This window comes from Rhipicephalus sanguineus, chromosome 1 (genome assembly GCF_013339695.2).
Source record: "Rhipicephalus sanguineus isolate Rsan-2018 chromosome 1, BIME_Rsan_1.4, whole genome shotgun sequence".
Classification (NCBI taxonomy): domain Eukaryota; kingdom Metazoa; phylum Arthropoda; class Arachnida; order Ixodida; family Ixodidae; genus Rhipicephalus; species Rhipicephalus sanguineus.
This window is the reverse complement of record NC_051176.1, coordinates 56,928,950-56,956,367: the sequence shown is the minus strand read 5'-3', so window position 1 is coordinate 56,956,367 and position 27,418 is coordinate 56,928,950. Positions and strand designations below refer to the sequence as shown.

General features: G+C 44.2%; 1 protein-coding gene across 1 annotated transcript in view; it reads left to right on the top strand.

The window, feature by feature from the left end:
* Positions 1 to 424: 424 nt before the first annotated feature.
* Positions 425 to 27,418, top strand: part of LOC119391651 (uncharacterized) — an 82,578-nt gene continuing 55,584 nt past the window's right edge. The window contains exons 1-5 of the mRNA XM_037659320.2: positions 425 to 522; positions 6,050 to 6,226; positions 13,861 to 14,073; positions 22,017 to 23,907; positions 24,619 to 24,848. Coding sequence (XP_037515248.1) covers positions 6,102 to 6,226; positions 13,861 to 14,073; positions 22,017 to 23,907; positions 24,619 to 24,848 — 2,459 coding nt within the window. The 5' untranslated portion in view covers positions 425 to 522; positions 6,050 to 6,101. The remainder of the gene's footprint in view (positions 523 to 6,049; positions 6,227 to 13,860; positions 14,074 to 22,016; positions 23,908 to 24,618; positions 24,849 to 27,418) is intronic.

Sequence of the window (27,418 nt, the reverse complement as noted above, 5' to 3'; positions counted from 1 at the left end):
GCACACGTGCAAACGCACGCACGAACAGGCATAAAGAATGCTTGAACCCACCCTTTTTTTGTGTTAGCTTGCCCCTCTCCCCGAAAAAATTTTTGGCTATGCCTCTGCTGCGTACGCTATTCTATTACCTGCATAATATTTGTAGTGCAGGAAAGCTACCTTCGAAGGTGTTCGTCTCCTTAGCATAAGACCTGTTCATGACTCGTTGTAATCCAGAACAGACTAGCTAACCAGCAAACCATAACGAAGTACTACACCATTGCCTTACTTCTCGCATGTGCGTTGTCTTTTCCTGCCAGGCGCTTGCTCGGCGTTTAGAAGCGTTACGAAAATTGCGCGCAAAGTATTACCTTCTCTCGGAGCTGGAAGATGGCGCTACAATAGAAGCGCGTCTCCTCCTCACTTTTTTCTCTTCACAGCTTTCCCTCGATAAGTGTGGTGTGGAAGGCCGCGGGTCTCACAATGGGTAAATTTTTCGGATGCTAGCTCCTCGACGAGCCGCACATCATCAACGTCGGAAAGGTAACGTAGCGTTACTTCAGCTGTTCGCCGATGGACGGGACCGGATGTACGGGAAAGCGCGTAGTCGCACGCGCGAGTAGGGGCCCCGCTCAAAATGCCGCGCCGTTTTTGTGTCGTGTTTGATGCTGCTGTTGCGCTGCCTGCTGTCAAGCTTTTTGACGGGCCTCTGAGACATCATATTTGAAGCCGAGCGCTCTCTTTCGTTGACTGGTTTGCATTCAGTTGCAAGCTCGTGTTAGGCGAGCGTTTGACATGCCAGTCTCAAGAGTGTGCGAGCTTTTTTTGCGCGAACAAACACGTCCGCTTGCGTGGAAGCGAAAGCGGCGTGTTCGTTCCGTTGCATACATGTCCGAGGTGTTGGGTAGGCTTCGCTGCAGTGCTTTGGCGGATGCCTCGCCCCTCTCGCGTTTGGCCATCTCCTCCGCATCCTTTTTCGCAGCTATTCCCAAACAAGGCCATGCCGCAGAGAGTGCCAGATTTGGAAGTGCGGTGCCGCTTCGTCCTCTCCCCGTGACGAAAAAAAAATTCTCAAGGCAAGGCGCGCGACGTATACTGCAGCTGTTTCGTCGGGTTTGCTGTGTCGTACGACCCTCGGTGCGCGCGATCTGTTTTGAAATGCTTGCGGAATGTCGCACATACTTATTTTCCGAAGGTGAGGGCCCTGCTCAGTAAATGAACAAAAAACTTTATTTAGCCGAATGGAAAGTGTGCATTAGCGGCGTCATATCATCCATCACATATGAGGGATGTTTTGAGAGTTCCTTGTATCTTTCGGTTCCGTTGCTATCGCGCGCGTTGATAGACTATCTTAACTTTGTCCTGACAAACTGCTTGTCTTTCTGCAAACTTGAATCCCGGAACGGCTTCAAGGCTTCTGTTTGTATTCGTTGCTTAATTTTGGCTGCAATGGGCATAAAATCGGAAAGACGGTGCTCATGTTTTGGAGAATGTGGCGCTTAATTTTTCTATACAGCCATTTTTGGTATTGTATTTGTATTAATATTGTGAAGTTGAAAGGAGCGCCGTGAATTGGTTAGATATGGAACTCGCTTTTCAGCAGCAGTTGAGTTGTGTTGTGCGCTAGTAGTATAGCTACCAACTAGGTGCGGACACTCATTGCTTTGGAAGCTGCTAGCAGGCTTGACTTCTATATAACACGCCCATCTAAAAGGAAAAAAAAAAAAATGTGCGCCTTGGCTTTGTTGGGTTATCATAGAATTATTATGCATTATCAGCTTCTTCGGCTGTGTGTTTTTGTCTTTATTTTGTGACTTCACTTCCAAGTCTTAAGCTCAGAAATTATTGAACTAATTAAAAGCCTAACCTGTGACACATATTTTAAACTTAGCATTGTGATAAAAAATAATGTGAACCGATTCTACATGGAGCCCTCATACCCTTTCTACGACTCTGTGTGTGTGTGTACGTGTGCTGAGCAAAAGGAAGAACTCGCAGATTGTGCTCAGGTAATATATATATATATATATATATATATATATATATATATATATATATATATATATATATATATATATAAGTGAGTTAGTACTATTAGATGTGCTAGAATGTAGAAAGCTAATGGCCATGCATGTCGACCCAAGTATAAATCTTTCTGCAAAGTAAACATAAAAAATACATTATATATGCTGGGAAACATATGAACGTTAAATGCATAAAAGATAGTGTCTTTGATCATGTATATGATTAACAACTCGCGCGTTACTTGCATGGTCACTAAGAGATAGTCTTGTTGTGAGCCATGTTGGACTGAATGTTGGATGGCATGAATATTCTCAATGTCATTGAAATGTTTGATTCCTGGAAGCAGTGAGTTCTTTATAGCGTTGAAATTAATCTTGTAGCATTGTATAGCATGCAAATTTAATTGTCAATACGGGATGCATAAGCTTGATGTGAAGAGAGTAGGCATGAGTTGTAGCAAAGGGGCATTGAATACAGACTGTGGGCAACGGTGATGATGTAAGGCAAAGAGAAGTTTTTTTTTAATGCCCACCTATGTGACTTTAAACTACTGCAGCCAGGCAAAAATAAAAATTGGCCTACGTGCAGGTCGCTCAATGTTTCTTTTACTTATTTTTTTCATTTTTATGAAAATGCTGTGGCCTTCCTCGTGAAGGCTTTTAAACCAAAAGAATTATCTTACAATATGTTCATAGACTTAGCAGTTACATTTTCTTTGCATGGTTTCTACTCCTGTTGCCCGAATGATACAAGGCATTTTATGTGGAATTGCAGATGCCTTTTAAATGTATACACAGGCTCTTGGTAAAGGTGGAAGGGAGTGAAAGGCTGCCAAAGTCACCAGTGGCAAACACTGAAGGCTTTATCATTTTTTTCTGCTCTTTTAAAAAAGTAAAAGGAAATGTGTCGTGTTGTCAAGGCATCCCACGAAACACAAAGCCTCTATAAAACGTTTTATAGAGGTTTTAAACGTTTTAAAGACGTTTTATAGAGGTTATGTGTTTCATGGGATGTACCATTGACTCTGACATACTCTAGGTGTAAGCCCTAGGAATTGCATCTTCTATGTACTAGCGGTAGGAATACTGATTTAATCGCGGAAGAAAGTATGTCGTGCAAAGATGATAAATTCCTACCAGTTAGCTCAAATTTCTGTCGTTGAAATGCTGATTGATCACGTATGCTAGAATAGCATTATTTTATGATTTCCCACTGTTATTCGACATTTTTGGCAGCCTTCTTTGTAACAGGACACTTCTGCATGATGCACATTATGTTTTCTTCTGGATGGAACTCTGGAATGCTGTCGGTCGTGAAATACTGCATATCTGCAGTGTTTGCTTGTGTGAATAAGTGCACCTTGAAATCTTTGAACCATAGTTTGCATTTACTTGAACTATTTTGTCATCTTGTTTTTTTCGGTGGCACTTTCTAGAACTGAAAAAGTCAGCAAAGAGACGGTACAGGACAAATTGCTAGACTTTACTCGATTTCAATCATTCAGACATGCTAGATGGTCACCATATTCTCGAACAAATGTGCCAAGTATACTAATGAATGTGCAAGCAATGCATGGAAAGAAAGAAAAAAAGCCTTGACAAGTCATTACAAGTGTCGACTTGGAAGGTTCTCGCCAAGATGCCAAACTTCGTTACTTTCGAGTGGCAGAGATAGTGTGTTTATGCGTTTTTCAGCAGCTTTTAATATCCAGAGAGCCTGTAAAATTTCCTTATTAGAGCCCCTGCAGAGCCGTCTGAGTATGCATTGTAGCAAAAGCAACATGTTAAACAGATCTGCGTAAGCCAGCGAGGAGGAAAAAGTTTCAAGGAAGCAGGAAAGATTGTCATCCACTCTCATACATAGCGTCAAACTTCAAATAAAATTCACATGTATTTTCAGAAAGAAAACATGCCTGTCAACAAAAAATTTGATCTGGTCCAGGACCCTGGAGTAGGACGAGTTTTTTTGTTAACTGGGGCGCTTTCTTTCTAAGAAACCTCTAGGAATTTTCTACCTAACTTCATGCTACATATAAGGGTGGATAAAAATCTTCCCTTTCAGCAAAGGCAACATCATGAAATATCTCAAATTTCTTCCCTTGTGAAAGTAGTCTAGTGCAGCAGCCTTAGTGCCTACAGGCCTGGTCATAATTACAAACCATATTGCTTCAGGACTCCTTTGCACTGAATAAGAGCACTTCATGATTTAGTATAAGCCGTCGCAGGTCGCAAAAATATTGACATAAAAGGTTTTCTCTTTCTCTTCCTTTTTGCAGGTTTGCTTTAGCATACCCTTAAAGCAAATGGAGAGCTTGGGATTGAAAAGCGTCGAAGAATGTGCAGTCTCAAATTACGCCAGCACTGATCATAAGATAGAAGCATCAAAGCACAATTTTCACCTGCTAACCAGCATATTATGAAGCATCTAGACTTTGTCTTCTACATTTCACCAGGCTTATCTCCCTTCACAGAGCAGTATGTTGTCATTTTCCTTTAGTTTGCTTCATGGCTGTTAAGGTTAAGAAGTGCTTACAGCTGAAAGTAGTCACCTTCACTATGTAATGTTTGTTTTAAGTCTGCGGATAAAGCAAAACCATTGATCATGTTACAACTTTATTTTAGTTCTGTCCCCCAGAAAAGTTGGTGCGCTCTTAAATACTCTCTATGGGCGCAATCATAGGCATTGGCAGGTGTGCCTGTTTTATAGGGAGCCAAGTTAACGTCATGGCAGCCTTCTGTTCTTCGCAAACTCTCTTTTGTGTCTGCTCAATACGGGCATTGGCTAACTGCGACGTTTCCAGACCTCTCAAGCTGATGTAGTTACTGAATTCCCCGCCAACACATTCTCTGTTAAATTTTCTTTGCAGTTCTAACAGATCTATCGTGGTAAAATGTTTCAAGACAACCGTGTGTAATCCAGTGTATGACAGTCACACTGCAACATTTCTCCATGATATATGGCGAGTGGATTGCCTAAGGGCACATATGTATTATAAAGTGTCTTTTTGAAAGCATTTTCTACGCTCATTGCTATTTATCTTTAGAGAAGCTACTGCATTTGTTTAGGGGACACTGAAGTGAAATTTTAGTTGAGTTTGAGGTAAATTATTTGTCTACAAATCTATAGTTCTATTTGATTGCAATACTGTATGACTTTGTATGAAATTGCCACGCAAGTTCTCACTACTCCTCCTCAATTTAAACAGCCTGCACCAAAATGGACATGTTGAGATGATCTCCCTAATACCTTCTTCGCTAATGCTCTCTGTGAAAATAATCAAATCTGGACCACAATCTTATGCCCATTTAAACGGATGTCTTGGCCGCACACGATTGATTGAAGCTCGAGCTTACGTCAGCCATTCCTTGAGCCTCGACCAAGTGTGTATGGCCAAAGCGTTTATTAATTTCTAGAATGGGACATGATCATGCTGTGCCCCCTGATGTCACATGAGAGATGCTATAGTCAAAAATAGGTGGCCTCTTTAATTTTTCTATGTCGTCCCTCTTAAGTGCTGTTCTTGCTACAGGTGATGCATTTATTAATAAAGAAGCTTAATGGTTGGTTCTAACTTGACTTTATTTTCCTCTTGTGGCCTTTGAGGGAAAAATGAAGCTGCTATGTCAGTCCTTGTTCATTCAGGGCAAAGCACGGCTGATACTCTTACAATGACGAAGAGTGGCATGTTTATACTATAATACATTTCACAGTTTCTATAACATTTCTTTTTCTGCAGTGTCATGAAAAACATATTCAAAGGCGCACTAGTATTATTTTCATCAGATATTATTGAATGGAAAGCTTCCGTACACTGTTTGGCATTTACAAGATAGCCGACCTAAATGAGGCTTCCAGTTTACCTAATCTTTGTATTTAGCCATTTGTTCTTTAAAGCACCAGGAATCGTGAGGCCAATTTGAACTTCTGATTGTCTAAAATAGGCCATTGCCCACTTCTCTGTGCAGAAAAGTGCAGAGTGATTTATTTATTGAGAATGATATTCAGTGTGTGCGGAGTGATTTATTTTATTCTCTACTTTGTGCAGGAGGGCCACTGTGAAACATTGCGGTGGGTGAGGTGCCCGCTGCAATGTTCGCATGGCGGGGGGAAGCCCAGCCTGGAGTCCGCTGCACCCGAGCCCGGGCTTTCTGCTCAAGTGCGGCAAGGAGCACGAGAAACTCAAGCTCCGCATCCGCTCGCAGCTACAGAGCCACATGCTGAGGTGATTATCACCATTTCTTTGAACTGAGAAGAGTGCAGGGCATTTCCTTTAAAGGGGCCATGCCACGGTCACCCACCAAATTGCGGTTTTCAGTGAAATATAGAAGTAGAGTGTCTATTGTGCCTGCACATGTATAAAAAGTGGACTGTAAAAGAATATTTCATTGCAAAATGAGCCCTACAAGTTGCCGGCTGTAAACCCCGCCCACCGCCGGCAACCGCCATTTTACCATGGAGTGTGTGATGTCATGTGCTTCATGGAGTGGAGCTGTCGTCTTCTACCTAAGTTTTCAGCCACTGTAAACCGTTCAATTTTCAATACCGAACTGAAGAAAGCTCTAATAGCTCCATTGCACGCGCAGTTGACCACGAAACAATATCGTTGGCTGGAATACAGACGCTTGCAAAATAAGCGACTTTTTACGTCGCGACTCTTGAGTGTACCACTGTTGTCAGACTCTCGGGCCGCTCGCGTGTTTATAAAAATGCTCATTATAAATTAAGTTCTCGACCAAATGCGCTGAAATTTCGCCAGCTTGTTTGGGAACACTTAAGGATTACCCACATAACACAGATAATGAGCGAAAATTGCTTGTCATGGCCCCTTTAAGTGCAGAGCACTTTAGGGGCACGGGCTGTTGTATGCTGTCGTCGTCTCATGTAGCTTGGTGTAACGCTGGCAAAACCATGTGTAGCATAGCCATCTGTACCATACTGGGTGTGTGCTTGCGCCAAGGAGAAGTCTTCTTCCTCTTGTTCTTCAAGCGCCTTGATGATGATATCAAGTGCAGAGCACTTTAGGGACCCAGGCTGTTGTATGCTGTCGTATGCTGTCATCACTTGGTGTAGTGCAGGCAAAACCACATATAAAAATAGAAAAAAAGAAAAAGCAAGCAAGAAATACAGAGAGAGAGAGAAAGAAAAGGAAAAAATAGGAAGAATAATGGAAATAGAGAAAAAAAGACAGAAAAACTGCAAAGAGAAAAACAAAGAAAGAGAGGAGGAAAGAAAGAGAAAACCGAACAGAAACAGAGAAGGCTGCCCAGCTCCGCACTTCCTTCAGGCCTTGCACCACTAGTGGCGAAGCTGCCTTAATTTTTTAACGAAAGGGGATTGTAAATTTTCCGTCTTAAACTGAAGATTGAAAAGTCACATTGCTGTGTCACCAAATGATGCCAAACCTGCGACTTTTGCATGAAACATATGGACTGTACTATCATTTTATGCGGCAGTTTACACACTGGTATTAACATGTGTGCATGCATAGTGTGTCTGAACATTTTCCCTTGCCCGCTCCTGATCTAGGTGGTGGGTGCAGAATGCCTGCCTCCTGGAGCACAGATCTTAGTAGCTTACTTACTGGTGTTTCTTTTTGTTACATGTGTACTCTTGTTAGGCGTTATTCCCATCTGTGGTCTGTTTGAACATGGCTCATGTGTAATGCACATATTTGTAATCTGGAAGGCCTGAGCAGTGTGGTGAGAATACTAGTGTACAAATGTGCAGTGTGTGAGCCAATTGCTTTTGCTGGCTATGCCTCTCTTTTTTGTATGCTTCCAATCCACATTTTGGTGTTGGCCTTGGTGAGCTATTGTGGCAACGAGAATAACCTCATCTCCGTAGTGTGAGAAATATTGTTGTGGAGCTTAATTCCCTGCAAAACAATGCCCTGTTGTGCGGGGTTTCTCAGTCTTCACCGTAGGGTTAGTGCAGTAGCCAGAAGCTTGGCCAGGGGTATCACTGGAGAGGGCTGAAGCAAGGACTTGGCTACCTAAAACAAGCGCAAGGTATTCGGTTACATCATCACATAAAGTGGACTCAGCTTCAAGAAACTGCACCAAAGCGAAGGTGAAGAATGCTTCGTTGGCTTTTATGCCGTCCAAGGAAAACTCTGTCGCTGTACTATAGAGAACTGCCAGTCGTGTCTAGATTTGCAGGGATCTTGTCACCGTGCTGGCACCTTCCTGTGTCGCATGTTGTTCATTCACCCATCTGCAGTCGGAGAAAAAGGGATGGGGTTCTGTGCTTGGAGGGCACTAACAAGCACACAAGTGCACACTTGTTTGCTTGTGAGCATCTGTGTGCACTTCCCAAGAGGTACACATTATGTGCACAATGCCTGCTTCGCTTGGTCAGTATGTGCTGCTAGTCAGCAAAGTAACTTTTTCATGACAGAAGGCTGTCCTGAATAGATCTCACCCCAGCAATGACAGAGTTGTGCAGTGCCATTGTCAACACTTTTGTACATTTCTAACAGTAACAACATTCTACCCTAGAACTTCCCGGGGTTGCCCACTTTGCTTAAGTTTCCTTTTGTTTGGAGCTCACCCTTCAGTTGCTTGAGCTTGACGATGCAGATGTCCTCCCAGTAAACCATTTGCCAAAAGAACAGCGCCATACTCAGAACATTATGAAAAGCAAAACTTCATTATGTGTAATAAGGACTACAAAGTTAAGCAAACAAAAAATGTTATCCACCTATGCCTCACTTTGCACTGTCCAGCGGGCTGAGGAAGCTGCCAGGACTCAACAACTCCTGACTGCTACCTAGGCGGGGCCTTTTGCTCGCCCCACAAACTCGCAGGATCTTTCAATAAAGTTCTTTGGAGGAATGAGTATGCCTCACCAAAACTGAAAATGCATCGCCATGTGGTGTGCAAAGCAGCTTCTGGTCTCTAGTTCCTTTTTCATCTCCTAAAGATAGTAGTGTGCTGAGTATTTTTTTTTTCAGGGATTTTTCTTGGGTCATTCCTCTTTGAAATGTATATATGTATTCTGAATTTGCTTTATTGCTAATAATAATGAGAACTAACAGACACTAATGCCACGGAAAGTATAGGGGATGTTATTTGTAGTATTTAGGATTTAAATGTGAAGAAAATAAAGTGGACGAAAAGATAACTGGCCGCCAGCAGGCACCGAACCTGCGGCCTTCGAATAACGCGTCCGATGCTCTACCACTGAGCTGCAGCGGCGGTCATCCTCCCGTCCACTTTATGGGGTATATATATATGTATTTAAACATAGGAGTGTTAGTCAGCACTGATCGCAGCCATGGCGGCGAGTCTGGAACACTCTTTTTTTCTGCCTGTAGGCGTCGCGTAGCACGTGATTTTTGTACGAGCTGGCAGCTGACCAATAATCCCTCGCATACTACCTGAAGGCACCAAGTCTGCCAGAACGAGACTCTCGCTATGAATGAAGGAAAGAAGATTACTTTTAAGGGCTTGTTTTTTGTTGTTACACATAATATTAATGAGAACAGACAATAATGCCACAGAAAGTATAGGGGATGTTATTTGTAGTAATTAGGATATAAATGTGAAGAAAGTAAAGGGGACGAAAAAATAACTAGAGCATCGGACGTGTTATTCAAAGGTCGCAGGTTCGGTCCCTGCCGGCGGCCAGTTATCTTTTCGTCCACTTTACTTTCTTCACATTTATATCCTAATTACTACAAATAACATCCTTTATACTTTCTGTGGCATTATTGTCTGTTAGTTCTCATTAATATTACGTGTAACAACAAGAAATGAGCCCTGAAAAATAGTCTTCTTTCCTTTATTGCTAATGTTGTTCTACATTTGTTCTTTTCCATTTTTTTTTTTTTTCAACTGGCAGCATAAGATTTTCTACTGTTACATAATGAAATGATTGTTTTGCAGCTTACATTTTTTGGAAGCAGCATTTCATTGTCTACAGGTGGTTGTGCTATAATATGTGCTAGTATGGTATTTGCAGTGGTAAAAAATTTGTTTTCTGAAACCTATATAAAATATTTTCTTGTGGTGACAAGAGAGTTAAAGAGTGGTTGTCAAAATAAAGCAGTTTTTTCCGATAGCAGCAAATTTAACTGCCCATAGCCTCTGAAATGTGCTGCCGTGTCTCGAAGGCCATAAGCTGGCGTGTACACTGTCAAACTGAGACATGGGCCACATGTATCTGCACATTGTATTGTCCATGGAAAAGGAAAGTACAAAGTATTCTATGTAGCATAGCATAGTTCCATTTACCACACGTACTTTGCACTTGTGTTAGCGCCGATTCGGTTTTATGGTTGCCAATTCATATAGACTAGTGTGGCAAAGGACAAGCATGAGTAGTGGTAGGGCAATAGTACTAAATGCAGTGCCCTCTTACTTGAAGACAGGGCTTTTCATTTGGCTTGGAATGGGATGTAGCTGCTTGTTTTGGCATACCACAGAGCTCACTTTCCGGAACCTTAACTCTTTAGACAGTATGTACATAATTGTGTAGTACTTTGCAAACTGGCACCTTTCCCTCTGAGCGTGTTATAGTTGCAGCCAGTTTCACGGTTCCAGGCAAGTTCTTTACTCTTCGCCTTTCAGCTGTGGAGTTTACTGCATCAGATAACAAATTCAAATAGTACTAATTTGTAAAAATCTCCAGCATAGGCACGTGCAGGGTTCTCCATTAGGTGGGGTAAAGTCTCACTGTAGTGCCCCCCCCTCCCCCCCTCTGTTTGTCCAGTTCAAAAGAAAACAAGCTTCGCAGTGGATGCAAAAATGAAAATGAAGTGATGACGTGCTTCTCACAACAGCCTGTCTTTTGGTCCCCAGCTTTCCGGGGGCGAACATTGGAAGTAAATAGCTCTTGGAATGCAACATCATTGGTCCTCGGCTGCCATTATTGTCAAAAACATGCTTGGCCATAACCTCACGCATTAAACAATGATGGGACAGGTCCGTCTGAGTAAACGAATGGGGCAGACTTGGCGCCCCCCCTAAGTTAACTGGGGGGGGATTGCCACCCCCCATGCTCCTTTGTGCGCATGCCTATGGTCTTTGGCATACCAACATGTGTTCTGGCATGTCCAGATAAGCTGACTTTCAGTTTTCTTTCTGCATTTTCAGCATTGTGTATGGCTTTCAAAAAAACGCCCATCTATACGATTATGAAAGTTTCTCTAGACCAGACTCCAGCACCTGCATGCACTGGCTGTCTTCTCTTTGCTGGAATTTGGATATGGTTACAAACACATAGAGAGAGTCATGTTGTATGTGCAGGAATCCTTAGACTAAGCGCCGTAAAGCGGGGTCAACGTGGCTAACTAATGAACTGCTTGAACATCTCTTCGGTGTATGTGTTGTCAGCTTTTCTTTTTGTTTAAAAAAAATCTTGACGATCTTAACCAACATCCTGTACGAATTAAATAGAGAACGCTTGAGTTGACATCAGAAATGTTGACTCAAGCGATATCACAAAGTGCACCGTAGGGGTTGATTTTCTCAATGTCATTTGCACTGAACATGTGGATGAAAATATTCTATTTATAAAATAGTATATTTACTTTTGAATATTGCTAAAAAAAGAAACTTTCAATGGAAACAATTTCACTTATTCACCACCAATGCCCCTTTGAACCTTGCACTTGATGAACAGCCTGGAAGCCTTTTGAACGCGGTGTCACTCGAATGCCACACACTTATTGTGGTGCATACCTACATACATGGTGGCATTTACTTTGTGCTTTACACCTTTGTTACTTACGTGCTAGCTGCCCATCAGTGGCTTTATCAGTTTTTAGACCTTGGTGTAGATGTAGCCTTTGATAATAATGTATTGGGCTTATGAACCCAGGAGTAACAAAACTGTCCTTCCCTACCATATGGCGCACTTGAAGCTTGTAAACATGGACGAAAAGTGGACGAAAAAATAACTTGCCGCCGGCAGGGACCGATTGTGCAAGTTATCTTTTCGTCCACTTTACTTTCTTCACACTTATATTCTAAATACTACAGATAACACCCCCTATGCTTTCCTTGGCGTTATTGTCTGTTAGTTCTCATTAATATTGTGTCTAATAAAGAAAAACGAGCCCTTAAGAGCCATCTCCTTTCCTTCATTCATAGCGAGGGTCTCGTCCTGGCAGACTTGATGCCTTCAGGTAGTATGTGAGGGAGTCAGCTGCTAGCTCGTAAAAAGATCATGTGCAACATGACACAAACAGGCAGAAAAAAGAGTGTTCCACACTCGCCACCATGGCTGCGATTGGCGCTCACTAACACTCCTAGGTTTAAATGCACATATATACCCCATAAAGTGGACGGGAGGATGACCGCCGCCGTAGCTCAGTGGTAGAGCATCGGACGCGTTATGCAAAGGTCGCAGGTTCGGTCCCTGCCGGCGGCAAGTTATCTTTTCGTCCACTTTACTTTCTTCACATTTGTATTCTAAATACTACAGATAACGCCCCCTGTGCTTTCCTTGGCGTTATTGTCTGTTAGTTCTCATTAAAGGGACACTAAAGGCAAATAACAATTTATGTCAGAGTGAAAGCCCAATGTATGACAACTTCTAAAACGGCAATATTATCAACAGCAGTGCCCTACTTACCGAGAAATTAAGCTAAATGTACACATGATGAGCGTCACGAGTGGGACATTTCGAAGTGATCCCAATGACGTATGGAAGTCAGCCTACAATAAATCACTAGTAATCAAACTAGTACCAGTAAAAAAAGAACATTCCGAGCATCAAAAGACGTAATAAAATACTGTTTGTTCGTTTCCGCTTGATTCATGGAAAACAAAACCTCCGTGGCGTTGCCATGGGGAACGGCGCGTGGTTCAAAGGTTCCGTTTTCGCCGAACTGCGCCTCGCCCGTCTCAGTGGTAGTTTCGGGATCGCGTACTGCCGTGCGTGTTTTGCGCGCTCGTGAAAGTCGCTCTGACAGAAAGTTCGACAAAATGCCGCATGCGTGTGATATTGCCGGATGCCCGAATGGTGCACAACGCCAGTGCTGCAGCAAGGAAACCGGTGTGTCTTTTCACTGGGTGCCGCGGAATGAACCCTTACGCTCGAAGTGGCTTAGTGTCATGCCATTGCGCCAGTGTGCTGAACAGTCAAAACCTCTGCGTGTGTGCTCGCTGCGGGACTGCGGCAAGCTTCAATGGCCGTTGTTGCTACTGTGGGTCCCGCTACTTCCGCTCGGCTGCTACTAGTGTCGGCGGCCGCGCAGTAAAAGCGGGCAACGTTGGGCACGGCAGCAGTGACGTATGAAAGTCGTATTTTCAGGCGGGAGATTTGAAGCGCGCTAACGCGATGCGGACCACTAAAAACGTGATTTTATTTCCAAATAAGCACTTCCTTGGCACAAAAGCAGCACTTCGAGGTTTCTGGACCGCTATTTCAACAATCAACGTCGACTTAATATTTGCCTTTAGTGTCCCTTTAATATTGTGTCTAACATATATGAAGCAGGTCTTTTAACAATAAAGCGACAGTTGCAGTCCAGTGCTTGTGTTCGCGCCTTCTTTATGTGTGTGTGAATCTGTCTTTTGTGCACTGCTTCATCGATACCATGGCTCACCAACTAGCCCATCAGTATATATTAGATATGATGAAAACCGGGTACTGTGGTGCAGCATGACTTATGAGAGATATGGTAGCTGCAAAGCTGCTTATGAAGGGGGTATGTGCAAGCAGTGCTGTGGAAAAGGTAAGGCTTTATAAGCTCTACAAGAAATTGCAAACGATGGAACCAGCAGCTGCTTTGGTTCCCATACTCATCGCTCAAACCTCTGAGTACAGTGACACTTGCTCATTGCTTTGAACATTGCACAGATGCTGTCTTGCATGTCTAGAGCTCACTGAAGACGCTTCCTTTTGCAGTCTGTTCGAAGACGGACTCTTTTCGGATGTGACCATCGAGTCATCGACAGGCGACTCTTCCGAGGGGCTAGTGTTGAAAGCGCACAAGGCAGTTCTCCTGGTGAGGGTGCCTGCCTTCTGGAAGCTTCTTGTTGAGAAGTGTGCAGTCTCTGGCAAAGGCACCAATGAGTTTGCCGTGCCTCTTGACAAGGACCTGTTGCGAGACTTCCTCAGGTGAGGAACTGCATAAGTGATAAAAAAAATGCTGCATGTTCTCCCCGCAGTTTCTTTCACTTGAGATGTAGTGCTACCTGGCTGATTGTGCAAAGACAGCTGCTCATAGTGGTTCCATTGTCAGTAAAATGTTACTGTCCAAGAATTTGGGACATCAATAGTCATCACAAAACAGTGCACCCACATGAAGATGAAAAGGAAAAAAAAAAGAAAAAAAAAACGGAAAGAAAAATCATGTGAGTGCACTGTTTTAAGATGAAGCTCTACCAACTCACCCAAATTGCTACATTGCTCAATATCTCTTCCCATAAAGGAGCCCTCTAACACTTTTCAGGCCCCTGTTTTTTATTGGTGGGTAACGACTAATTTTTACAAATGCTTTTGGTATTGGTAAAAATATTGATTTGAAAATATTTAGTATTTTAATCTTGCAGAGAAATCACCACAATGCTGATGACTGCGTTAGTGCGAAGTGGCACTCACCAGAAGCATTTCTTATGGAAGTGATGTCACGAAGCACTTGTCCATTGTGGCTAAGAACAAAAGTTGTAGATAATCACTTTACTGCCACAAAATCTTCCTTAAGATGTTTTGTTGTGTTTGCTGTACTTTTGGTGTTAACACAAACAGATATGCTCTTAAAAAAATGCTCTACAACAACAAAACGTGGTAGGGGCGCTAGCTGCTTTTTATCCTGTGGCCTGCCAAGCATAGAAAAATGCGCACACGAGGTTTGTCTCTATGCGGAAGCTTCTCTACTCACTTTTGTACCCTAATGGGCAGCTTTGTTTTGAACGCTTGCGAGTGTTATTCAAGAGGTGGATGTTTCTCACCTTGGCACATTCTTTTTGTCTCACAGTTTTCCTTGGGGTGCGGCGTTGCATTGTTTTTTAGTGTGTTAACAGCGTGGTTGGTGAAATAAATGGATGAAACAGGCAACCGAGGGGCACTAACTTCCACTACGAAGGCGCTTTGAACTATGCCATAGGCAGTGTGGTGTTCCATAGTGGACGAGAGAAGGGGGGCACATGACTCCGCTAAATTTGAATGGAGGGCAGTCTTTTTTCTTCCCTTGAATTTTAACATGATAAAATTAAAGAGCCTGTGTTGCAGAAAATGCGGTGTCGGTGTCGGCAGCGTTGGTTGTGAGTGAAAAGCCAGCGTTGTCCATGAGTGAAAAATCCTGATCGATGCAAAGAATAAAAATGGGGTTTCAGCCGGAACCGAACCCAGGTATGCTGTGTGGCAGTCGACTCTTCTATCAGAGAATCATGCCAGTGCTTGAAACTGCTTCAGTAAAACTACCCTGTACCAGGGGTTTTATACTTGCCTTAATTAGCGGGCCGCAGTCACGAAATTGTCTTCCTCAAGGGCTGAGACAGTGAAGAAGGTTGGACGGGGGGAGAGGGGGCTTAGTTTGAACAAAATGTCAGCTAACGTTGTCATTTGAAAGAAGGCCTATCTCATAACTCATATATGGATCATTTATGAAAGGGATTTGACGTCAGGTTTCAAGAAACATATCAGTGCTGATCTTCATAATAACTGAAACCTGGATGCCGCTTCTGAAATATAGAGTTTTTGTTCAACACGTGTACTCATATTTAGGTGCACATTAAAGGACCCCAGGCGGCCTAAATTTCCGAAGCCCTCCGCTACGGCGTCTCTCATAATCATATCATGGTTTTGGAAGGTTAAACCCCAACAAATATTATTAGAGTTTTTGTTCCACGGTTATGTTTTAACACGGTGACTGCGTGGGTGTGACTGGTCTCAAATGCTTCAGACCAGTCATTTCTGTGTAGCTCACGAACATACTTATTAAGAAAATTAAAGATATATGGGGCGAAGACAGTCATGTGGGGGCTGGGCCGCATCTTTGATACCCCTGCCCTATACAGTTGTCACGTCGGGCAAGGAGTCATGTCAGCAGATGTAATATTGCATGGCAGAAGTGTAGAATCGCACCAGGCATCACACCATATGAATTGCATAACTAGTTAATGTTGAAATCTGCCAACCCATTACAAAGGGCTCAGTTATAATTCTTCAGCATCATTCACAGCATCAACAAAGTGTGCAGCTACATAGGTGCGTGTATTGCCTTACAGACGTGTTGTGAGTACTTTGCATGCAATTGTAATTGCACTTGGAGCCCTAGGAAAGTAATAAAGGGGGGGGGGGGTTGAGGGGGGCTCTGACACCCCCCAAAATTTTTTCGGGCTTAACTTTTCGAGTGACACTAAAATACTTGCACGCCTTCACAGCGACCACCAGTTGCCAAAGTGAGCCGTTGCACACAGAAACACCCCCCCAAAAAAATTCCTGGGTATGGCCCTGCCTCCAGCGCTTCACCAACCTAGTCAAAAGAAACGCTTTCATGTTGCTATCTCATAAGAATATGCTTAGGGATCCTCTGCAACTTTTTTCCTGTAATTTCGCTGCGAAGTATTAAAAAAAAATATCCGACATATATTCGACAACTATTTGAAAAATATTCTATTTGATTCGCACTCACATTTTAATATTCAAATTCGCTTTGCACTCAAAATTTTGCTATTCACACAGCTCTATTTTTCATTGTTCTAGGCTGAATGACTTCGGATTGTGCGCCCCTATCGGTGCCATTCTTGCTGTATTTATCTGTTGATTCTTCAGTCTATGCAATCTGCAAATAAAAACTAGAGGTTTGAGACGTGTTATAGGGCCCCTTAGTTGAAATTAATTGCAGTTTCTAAAGGAGGGCACGGTTTTTTGCAAATGCAAACGTTTCATTCAGCCTGCGAGTCGTAAATTTGCGGTCTATATGAGCTCAGCTACGCATTACAAATGAACAGCATTGCTTTTTGCAGACAAATGCCTGTTACAGATTGCTTGCAAAGTTCAAAGCATGAAAGTATGTTTGTCTTCAAAAATCTGAAATTTTGTTTTTCATAGAATAAGATGATTCATAAGGAAACTTTGTGAAGTTCAAATATTTTTAAAGTCTAGGGCTCATCTCTCAACTCAGTTAGTGTGTCTCAAGATGTCGAAGAAGTTGTTTCAGTGTCGCGGTTGTCATAATACATTCGTGAAGTCTAGGGCAGGAGCATATAAATATAAATCAGCTTGTGGGATAATGCACATTTTTGGCCCATGGCAGGACTGCTTTCACGGCCAGAAGCCAAATTTTCTGATAAGGTACGTGTAGATTTGCAGGTACGATACTAGCCGTACCGTGCTGTATTTTTACCTTGTTGCTGCTAGTTTTCCTAATTGGTTGAACAAGTTAACATATGTTACTGTTTGCATTATTGTGAGATGAGAGGAGATAATAGATTGGATGTACTAAGCTGCTACTGTTCTGGTGTGGTTGGTTTTACTGTAATTACAAAATGGCAGTCAAAATGAGGTGCTGGTACCCTGAGAAAGAAAGTGTAGGTCATACTTGTGTTTTGAAAATGTTTAGTGTGCACTGGTGTTGTCATGCAGTGTAACCTTATAATGTATGAAGAAATGCGTCATTAATGCTCTGCATAACAACACCTTCATATTCTTGAAACAGCTATGTACAGTAAAACCTCGGTGATATGAATCTTGCGGGATAACGAAAAATATTCGTATCATCCGAAATTCGTATCACCAGAAAATGTGGAAAATCAGTATGTGACAAAAGAAAGCTTGCATGCGTTTTCATTTATTGTTTCTCAGGGCTGCAGCAACATCATGAACAGCTCAGAATGATTGCTAATAAATTTTCTAGATGTCAATGATCGTATTTGTAGTCGTAAATATAAGGCGCTTGCCCGGAACCAGATGCGTTATGACCAGTGACAGCTGATAGCCCCTTCCTAAGCTTAGTACGCTTTTCCGCATGACACCAGAGTACTGCGGCGAAAGGGACCTCAGGAGCACTTTGCACACGATGGATGAAGGTCAGAAAATTTTAGAACTGCCGTCCTTTGTTGTTATTTTCTTATCGCGGTGGTGTGGGGGCTGTTTTTCGTAAGGTTTGCTCAAAATTCGAGTGTCTCCCGTCCAAATCAGGTATGTGCATCTCCAACAATTGTGCATGTTGACGTTGGGAGGCCTAGCTCCTTCACCAAGACCATCCACTTCCACTTCGGTACTCGTCCACCTTTCATAGGATGTCTGATTGCAAGGACATGGCTTGCATTGACGTGGCAGGCACATGTAAACACAGTACAGCATGGCTGCCTCGAGCACAGCAGCACGCATTGGGGATGGAGAAAAAACGACGGCGCCAACGCCGTCTGTAATCTAAACACGAAGGCACGCGAAGGCGCACTGGGGCCTTCAAGATTTGTGTGCACAATCTCTGAGGATACCATGCGCTGTTTATGGTTGACTCTGACAAACTGGCAGCGTGATGTGAATGGTTTATGGTTTATGGTGTGTTTATGGTTGACTCTGACAAACTGGCAGCGTGGCTCTTGGACTCCAGCGGCTGCATGCGATTGCCATGTCTTTCGCGACAGCGCAAGCAGCACCTGTTCGAACCGGCGCAGCAGCGTACGTTATTGTTAAATGTCGCGGGGTGAAAACGGTTCGCAGCAACCGTACTCCATTACATTGCAGGCTAATGGGCCTTGGCCGGGACTACGAAAAAATTTGTATCACCCCGAAATTCGTACGAGCCGTGATCGCATTACCGAGGTTCTGCTGTAGTCTGTGCTGACAAATTTGTATCTGGTTTGTGCATGACATTCTTTTTGTTAATTACCAAGGCATGAGTAGGTGCATATTCATTTTTTTTGTTCCTGTGCTTGTCAAAAGGTTTTGCCTTTAGCTTGACCATTTTTGTCGTTAGGAAATGGTGCACTATAAGCAATTGCACTTGCGTCTTCTAAAGTTCAACCCAGTTTGCTTACAGCTTCTATACGCTGTCTAAAGTACAGTAATCCCTCGTTATAACGAAGTCAGCAGGATGGCAAAAAAATTCGTTATAAGCAGTATTTCGATATATGGGACCACTCGAGAAGAGCTAAAGCAGTTGCGCTTTAATTGTGCCACAAGTGCGAGGAATTCGAAACCCTATATATTCAGTGAAGCAAAATTTTATTCAGGTGCAGAAAAAAGGCGGTAAGCTTTGGCCGTTTCAAGTTCTTGCCTGTGCGAGCAACCCCTGCTCCAATTTGACCAAGCATTGCACGAGTCTGGGCTCGCCACCCATGTATTGAACTTTATTTCACAGCAGGCGTAGGTGCTCCCGTGTCTCCACCATAGTTGGCAGTTCGCGTGGCTCTTAGTCCACCGGCTATTCATCCTCATTGGCGCCACCAACAATGTCAATTATCTCCGCATCCGTCGCTGGGGCAACCACAGGAGCAGCAGCGTCAGCCAACGCGAAAGTCGAAAGGCGAAAGTCAGCCAATGCGAAAGTTGCCTTCTACCTCTTGGCCGGTAATTTTATGAATAGCCTTGTACAGATCACTGCAAGTCCAGTCGTCGTCAGGCTGGTCATTGTCAGGGGCGCTGACGACGGCGCAGGAAAAGCCGGTGTGCGCGAAGCAGTTGGCGACATTTGAAGGTGCGAGTTCTTCCCATGAAAAGTTCAGCAAATGGCGTGCACTAAGCAAATCAATGTTGTACCTCTTGGTGGTGTCATAGCCTACGAGCTTGCGCTGCAAAAGAGCCTTGCAGTACAGCTTTTGGGTGTCTCAATGATGCCCTGATTCATCGGTTGTAGTACTGCGGTTGTGTTTGCAGGCAAAAATTCCAAAGTAATAGCCTTAATGTTGTCTATCTTTCTGTGGCTCAGACAATTGGGAATTATAAAAAGCATTTGCCGATTCTTTGTGTCGAACAGTCTATCCATAAGGCGCACATAGTCTTCAAAAATAGCAGCAATCATCCATGCTCACTTGTTACTTCTGTAGATGCATTCCTTGAGAATAGTTGCATTTCAGAAGCACAGTGGCTTCTTTGCCTTCCCCAGTATGAACAAGGGAAGCTTGTCCTCGCCTGTTGCATTGGCACCAAACAGCACCAGGACACTCTCATTGCACTGTTTTCCTCCGGATAAGGATCCGCCAGCGGTAGTGAACGTGTGATTCGGTCGCACCTTGTAGAAAAATGCAACCTTAACTAGGTTGTAGATTTCTTTATCTTCATACTTTTAAAGTTGAGCTTGGAGCCGATGTTGGCGCCATAAGTCTACAGTGTCACGGTTCACGGCTGCGCTTTCGCCAATGGTCGACTTCGAGGCCATGCCGTGTCGTTTCTTGAACTGCTCAAGCCAGCCAATGCTGCACTTGAAATCTTTATGGCACATTTGGAGGGCGAGAGCTTTGGCTTTTGCTGTGAGTGAAGGTCCATGCACGGGGAGATTTGCACTCCTGTGTTCTTTAGCCACTGTAGAAGTGCACCTTCCACTTCAGGGTATTTCAAATCGTGATTTTTCTTTCTCTTTGCCGAGAAGCTCTTTTCAAAGCCATCCAGCACAGCTTCCTTGTTTCTCAATGTAGTTGGCAGAGTAGACAGCGATATGCTGAATTCTCTCGCAATGTCAGTTTCTGCCGGCTGCCTTTTACCACTTCTTTTATTAGCAGTGCTTTCTGCTCCAAAGTCGGACACTTTCGCCCGCAGCCTGGCAGAGCCATTTATCACTGTAGACCAAAAACACACTCAAGGTATGCCTAACGAAGCACTCTGAAAAACACCATCACATGGCCTGCAGCACGGATTCACAGGCACTCGCCGTTGGCGCAAAAGTGATTGAACACGGTGGGCGACACAGAAGTTCCAAAATGTTGTCAAGGTATCTCACTTTCCTCGTGTGCACTGGTTGTAGCGACGGTTGAAATGGCAGGCTTGGCTTCGGGTTCACTTGTTGCAGAAAAAAGGTGATTGGAGCCATGCTAGAAGCAGGAACTGTGGAAGGGAACCCATTGGTGGAAGTTTGGGCTCAGGAGGGCAGCTTTGGAGGAACAGCAATGTCGAAACTGGCAGCAAGGAGGCGAGGAGTTGACATGAAGGCGAGCGAGAGCAGTGACTGGTGTCTGAACAGCTCACAGACTGGAGAGTGAATGAGGAGGATCCTGGCTTTTATAGGGGGCGTGTGGATATCAGGGAATGCTACGAGAGTTTCACGCTGAAAAGTGCCACAAATGCCATGGCTCGAGTCTGAGGTTGTGTTTGTTGCATTCAAAAAACGATTAACTGCTCATTGTGGGCACACAACGCAAACGTGAAAACTTATCGGTTTCACAGTAGGGGCGTTGCATGATAACTGGGTGATATTTTTCCCAAGGTGTGCAGCCGTGAAGTTTGCAAAACAAGAGTTTTTGTTAGTGGCATCAATTTTACATTGCATGCGCCTCCACTTTCCACTTCGTTCTAAGCAGGTCAAGCTCTTCATGCGCTTCAACTAATGTGGCATAATATGTATGCATTTGGGTAGGGACCAGAAGAAATTTTGAACAAAGTGATATTTCGAGTAAAGCGATTTCATTATAATGAGGGATTACTGTAACTGCAGAAATGTTTTTGTAACCACTTCCAGACTCATTTAAACTGCTAGCATAATTGAGCTGGCCAGCCTAAAGTAAATTGGTGCCTGTGTTGATTTCATTTGTAGTATCAAATTATAGCTGCTTTATATAGCTTTATATAGGTTATATAGCTGCGGGATTAATTGTTATATCAATTTCATATCTTTATTTCAAGCTATTTGCTTCTCTTGTGTAAGTAACAAGTTGTCCATGCTGCCTTTTGCAAATTATAAGCAGATATTCAGCGTTGCATAATATTCCCTCTCCTATAAGAAAGTGTCAAAAGTGAATGTGAGATCTCAATAATGCAAGTACTGACTCCTGAAGTGGCAGTTATTCTTGTCTAAAGTGTCGGAGAGGGAGAGAGAGAGTGAAGAATGTGTTGTGCCTTGTTTTGTGCAGAAGCTTGTACATCTGAACAATTACTGTCCCATTTGGTGTTCCTTGCAGGAGTGTCTACTCTGATGATGACATTAGAAAAAAGGAACATGACATCCTTCGGGCCCTATGTGCTCAGGATGGCCCTCCGTCCACTGACGATGAAGGTGGGGACGAAGACTTTCAGGACATGACTGGCGAGACAAATACTGAAGAAGGAACTCAAGGAGCAGCAGAGAACACTGCACCCAGTGGGCCAGGCGGGGACGTTGATGATGCTCCAAGTGGTTCATTAGGTCAAATGGGTGCTGAAGATTCACTGGAGAATTTCCGTGCATGCTTCGTAAGTGACAGTGATGGCCTTTGCACAGAGGGCCATGCCCCAACAACCAGTAACATGGAAGAGCCCTTGGATAGCTTATGTGACAGCAGCCAAGTGTACGACGAAAGTCAGGCTTGCGATGACGTATCGGAGAGCCGGGACGAGTGTTCTGTCAGCATGAACAGCAGCATGGTGCGGAGTGGTACGTTTGATCTGCAGAGCCAGATGCCGCTCGAGGTTGCCATTGAAAAATGGAATGGGGATGAGGCTACAGCTCTGATTGGGGCTCGGGAGTGTGAGGAGGAACGAGCAAATGCAGGACCAAAAGCCGTGGATGATCGTAAGGCAGATGCAAAATTGTGTACAGAGCAAGATGGAAAGTCATTGGCTCCGATGCCGGCGTTCTTCTTACATGAAAAATCGTCTGCTCCTATGCCAGTCTCATACCAATGCCTTCCCCGGACACCCAAGGTTGCCAGTCATTTGGGGGAAAGGGAGGGCTCTGCTGGTGCCTTTGGAATGAATGATTCCGGCTTTCTTTCCCAGAATACATCAGTAACTGAGACAGTGGCTTATGACAGCCTCAATGAGACAGGGGAAGCACCCTCAAGAAGTGCCATAGAACCAAGTGAAAGTAGGCCCAGCCAGGGACGCCATTCATCTGGTGCTTTGTTTCCCTTTTACATTGACATGAATAGAACAAGAGCAGAAGAAAAGCAATCTCAGCCGCAGCGAGAGCCCTCAAACCAGGGTTCCTCTTTATATATGTACATAGATGCTAATGGAGACGCCAGTGCTGGCCAGGTGCAAAAGAGATCACCGTCAAGCAAGTCCAAGGCAGATAGCGATTCATCCAAGCGGCCCCAGTCCTGTTACATGTATGTTGACTTTAACGCAGTTCGCCATGAAGAATCTCAACCCGATGAAAAGTCGTCTTCACGCACAATGCCACGAACCCTGTCGCTTTCTATGTTCATTGACATCAATGATGAGCACAGCGACAGTGTTGTCTGTGCCCAAGAAGCCTACAGTAACTACCAGGGAAATCCTGCAAAAGAGGGTGAGAATGCTGTGGAGAGACAGCGAAGCATCGTTGAACACCGCATGTGGGAGCACTTCGAACGTGAGGAGATACTGGTCGTATCAGAGGAGATCCCTACTACTCCACAGCCCACAAGGCCTGTTGTTGGGGGTGATGTGTCTTCTCCTAGGCGGGCCACAGCCGACTATATAAAAGTCCAGCCTTCTGAAGTCTGCCTGCTACCAATGAGCCCTATTCTCCGGCGCAAGACAAAGCCAGAGCCCGTGAAGCCAGCTCCTAGGACTTTACCGGTAAAGTCGTCCACACTGCCGCAAGATGTTTATGCCATGACCTTTCGCAGGCCTGAGCCATGTGGTGGGGAGGACAGTGATTCCCTTGAGCACGAGAGTGACAAAGAAGGTGATGTGCCAAAAAAGGATTTGCTACCAAAAGCGGAGGAGGAGGAGACAGCAGCGGCAGTGGTTGAAGGAAGTGACAGTGCATCAGGTCCATCAACGTTGCTTGTTAAGAAACCAGAACCAGACATTCCTGTGATGAAAGCACAGACAGGTGAAGTCCAAGAGCCCCCTGCAGTCACTGCCAAAGAATCTATAACCAGGGTATGTACAAACTTTGAATATCCTTGAGGATACCAAGGTTTATGATTAATGTTGAATGCTTTAACCTTGGTAGCAAATTAAGTTGTAGTGTGATGTGACTGCAGCCGGCATGGCCATGTCTTCAATGCTACTTTATTGGAGCAAAAGACCAAAGCGGAATGGCGGTGGTGGCATCCAGCCTGGACTAGTGTTCTGTTTGCTGACAGTTGCAGTGGCTTCATCGCCGGAATGTTGCATATGATGGACATGCAGGGTCTCGCAGACTGCTATAGTTCTGTACACCGGTCTGGACACTTCAGCTGCTGCCGTTCCACTTTGGCCTTTTGCCTCTTAATAAAGCGGTGATAATGGCATGACCATGTCGGCTGTGTTCATGTGTCCTGCTGTAACGTAATTCTGTAGTCCTTGAGCTGCACTGCCTGGCATAAGTTCTCGTTAAAAGAAATATTTGCTTGAGTCACTGTTCTGGAATAATTTTTGCACACTGACCGACAACAGACCATATTTCTATGTAGATCTTATGAATACAGGCGATCTTTCCATACTGCTAGTGAGCCATGTCAAATTTGTTCATTTTTGCCAGGGTTGCCAGTTGTGAAATTGCCACTGATGACCAGAGACTGCCTGTGGGGCAACTCCCGCCCAACTGGCAGTTCCCAGAAATTGGGTCATACAACTTAAAGATGCCTTCTTTTTTTTTTGCACTTCCAGCCCCCATTTTCGCCTGTAGATGGCGATGACGATTCAGAGACTGTATACTCAGAGGTGTCTGAAGTGAGTTGCCTGTCAAGCATCGACAAGCGAATGCAAGAGTCAGGCTGTAGCCCCGAGAGGCTGGGTGCTTGCTCCAAGCTGGGAGACGACCTGCTCAGGATGTTCATCGGGCAGGTGGAGACGGACGTCACAATTCGTGTGGAAGGCAAGGACATCGGTGCACATAGGTATATTACACATATATTTATGTAATTGGCAGAGGAGAGATGGGGGAAATGCGATGTTATGAGACAGAAGCACCAAAAAAAACGATAGGAATCAAAACAGCACCTCTTGTGTTGATCCCGTGAAATGTACCTCTTAATTCTAGGCTGCATGCTAATGAATAATTGTTACATGTTTAAATTGTTGCATATGTGATAACTGTAGTTTCGCCGCCGGAGGTACCGTCCGGCAGGCTAAGAAGGCGGCTCAGCGCCGGAGCGCCCGCAGTTGGCGCTCCGGCGCTGAGCCGCCTTCTTAGCCCGCCGGACGGTACCTCTGGCGGTGACACTACAATAACCATGGCCAGAAAATATATAAATATATAAAAGGCCTCCCAGTACATGTCACGGATTCGAGTGTTTGCCGATGATGGACCGAGACAAGACTCGTGGTACGTCGAAACACATTTATCAAACAAAATACACGGCACTCAAGAAATATACAAATCTGCAGAAATACCAAAAGCTGCAAACAAAATTAAAGTTGATCCAAACTTCACTAATAATTAGGGGTGTGCGAATATTTGTAATTTCGAATATTTTTCCAGTAGTGTTTGCTATTCGATTCGATTAGCACTGGAATTTTACTATTCGAACTATTCGAACTTCCCAAAAACAGAGTTCACGTCCGATTGAAAATAACCCCTTCAGATTTTCAATATGCTTCGCCTCATTACACTCTCGTATTGCGGCAAAGCTGCCTTTCAAGCTCCGTTACGGTCGAACTTTGCCAAGAGACAGTCAACGTCCGAGTGGAACTGGTCCCTAGGTTTTCTATATGCTTCACCTCATCACACTACGGTATTGCGGCAAAGCTGCCTTTCAAGCTCCGTTACGGTCGAACTTTGTCAAGAGACGGTCTGTGTCCGATTAAAAGTGGTCCCTAGATTTTTCAATATGCTTCACCTCATCACACCCCGGTATTGCGGCAAAGCTGCCTTTTAAGCTCCGCTACGGTCGCAAATGTATTAACTCAAGAAAACGCTGGTTCCAACATGGAGAAGAAAGATGTGGCAGAGGTGGGGGCTCAATTAATGCTGTTTTGCACGTGAAATTTGGGCAGGAAGTCCGAAAAATCGGAAGCCGAAGCTTTTTAGCATCCAAAATTTCAGATGTTCTTATATATTGACTTCTTCGAGGCAGATTTGGAACTCCGAACTTGAAGGGAGCACACCCTTGTCCACCACATCAGTTGGGCTTCCACAGAAGTTGAAAGAGGAGGAGAGGCTGAGGAAATGGCATCTTTGCCTATCACGTGTAAAGTGTTGTCGGCAACACTTTGGTTGCACCAAATCATGTACATAAATACAATTTGGCCTCTACATTGCCTCATTCTTGATAAGAGAACTATGAAACACCACCCCACCAGCGCTTCATCAACCTAGCGAAAAGAAACACTTTCATGTTGCTATCTCATAAGAATATGCTTAGGAATCCTCTCTAACATTTTATTTTTTTCTGCAATTTTGCTTCGAAGTATTCGAAAAATATTCTAGAAATATTCAAGAAACATTGGAAAAATATTCGATTCGATTCGCACACACACTTCAATATTCGAATTCGCTTCGCACCCAAAATTTTGCTATTCGCACAGCTCTACTAATAATTAAACTGTCCTAACTATAGTATCTCAACGCTCGCCTTACACCTGCTTTTGCTTCGGGCCGACCTACTTGTTACAGATGACTTGGTTCGTTGCCAAAGTCCAATCCGCTCGGTCATCACTAGTAGCCCACGATGCCCTCGTCGATCTCGGAATCCAGTCTGTAGTCCTACGAGTCCGCCGTCATCGTTGCCTGTACAAGCAGGCCGTCCGCTGCCCTGACTGCTAGGCACTTTATGCCTAACATCGTCATTCACACAGTGTGGCATTCCACCGCTGATGTGGCGCTCAGGGATTGCCTTTGGCAGTCTGCTGCAGAAGGGAGCTTGGGTCAGGAATGCTTGTACTCGCGGTGCGCGGTAGCTGCATCTCCGAGGAGCCTTGCTCGAATGCCGTCGTGTTTGCCGGCTGCACCTCGAGACGCCCATGTCACCGGCGGCAGACCCGAACGCCTTTCGCTCTCGTTGCCAGTGCGTTTGCTGGCAATGCAACCTTCCTCTACTGAGTCCACCCAGACCATGCCAGCTCACTCCTCTTTGTGTTCTTTCACAGCTCGGTTTCCGTGCCGCAAGCTTTAGAATTTTTTCACGCACGCGCTCGTGCCGATTAGAACACTTCTTCGTCGTCTTTCTGCCTCCCGAGGGGCTCTTAGTCATGACAGTACACCTGGAAAAACTATAGGTAGCACTACTTACTGTGCAGAGTACTAGTATATGAATTTCTCTGGCATTGCTTTGAAGGAACTGGTACTCATAGGTATTGATGACGGCTAGAATGCAGCAAAGATTGAATGTACTGAAAGCTTTAGCAGTATCTTTAGCCGTTGTACGCAATGCACGACACACCTTTGTGTTTCAGTCCCCATATTTCTTACCTTAGACACAGTAAAGGGAAGCACTAATTCAAGTCTGACAAAGTGTTTTTCAAAAAC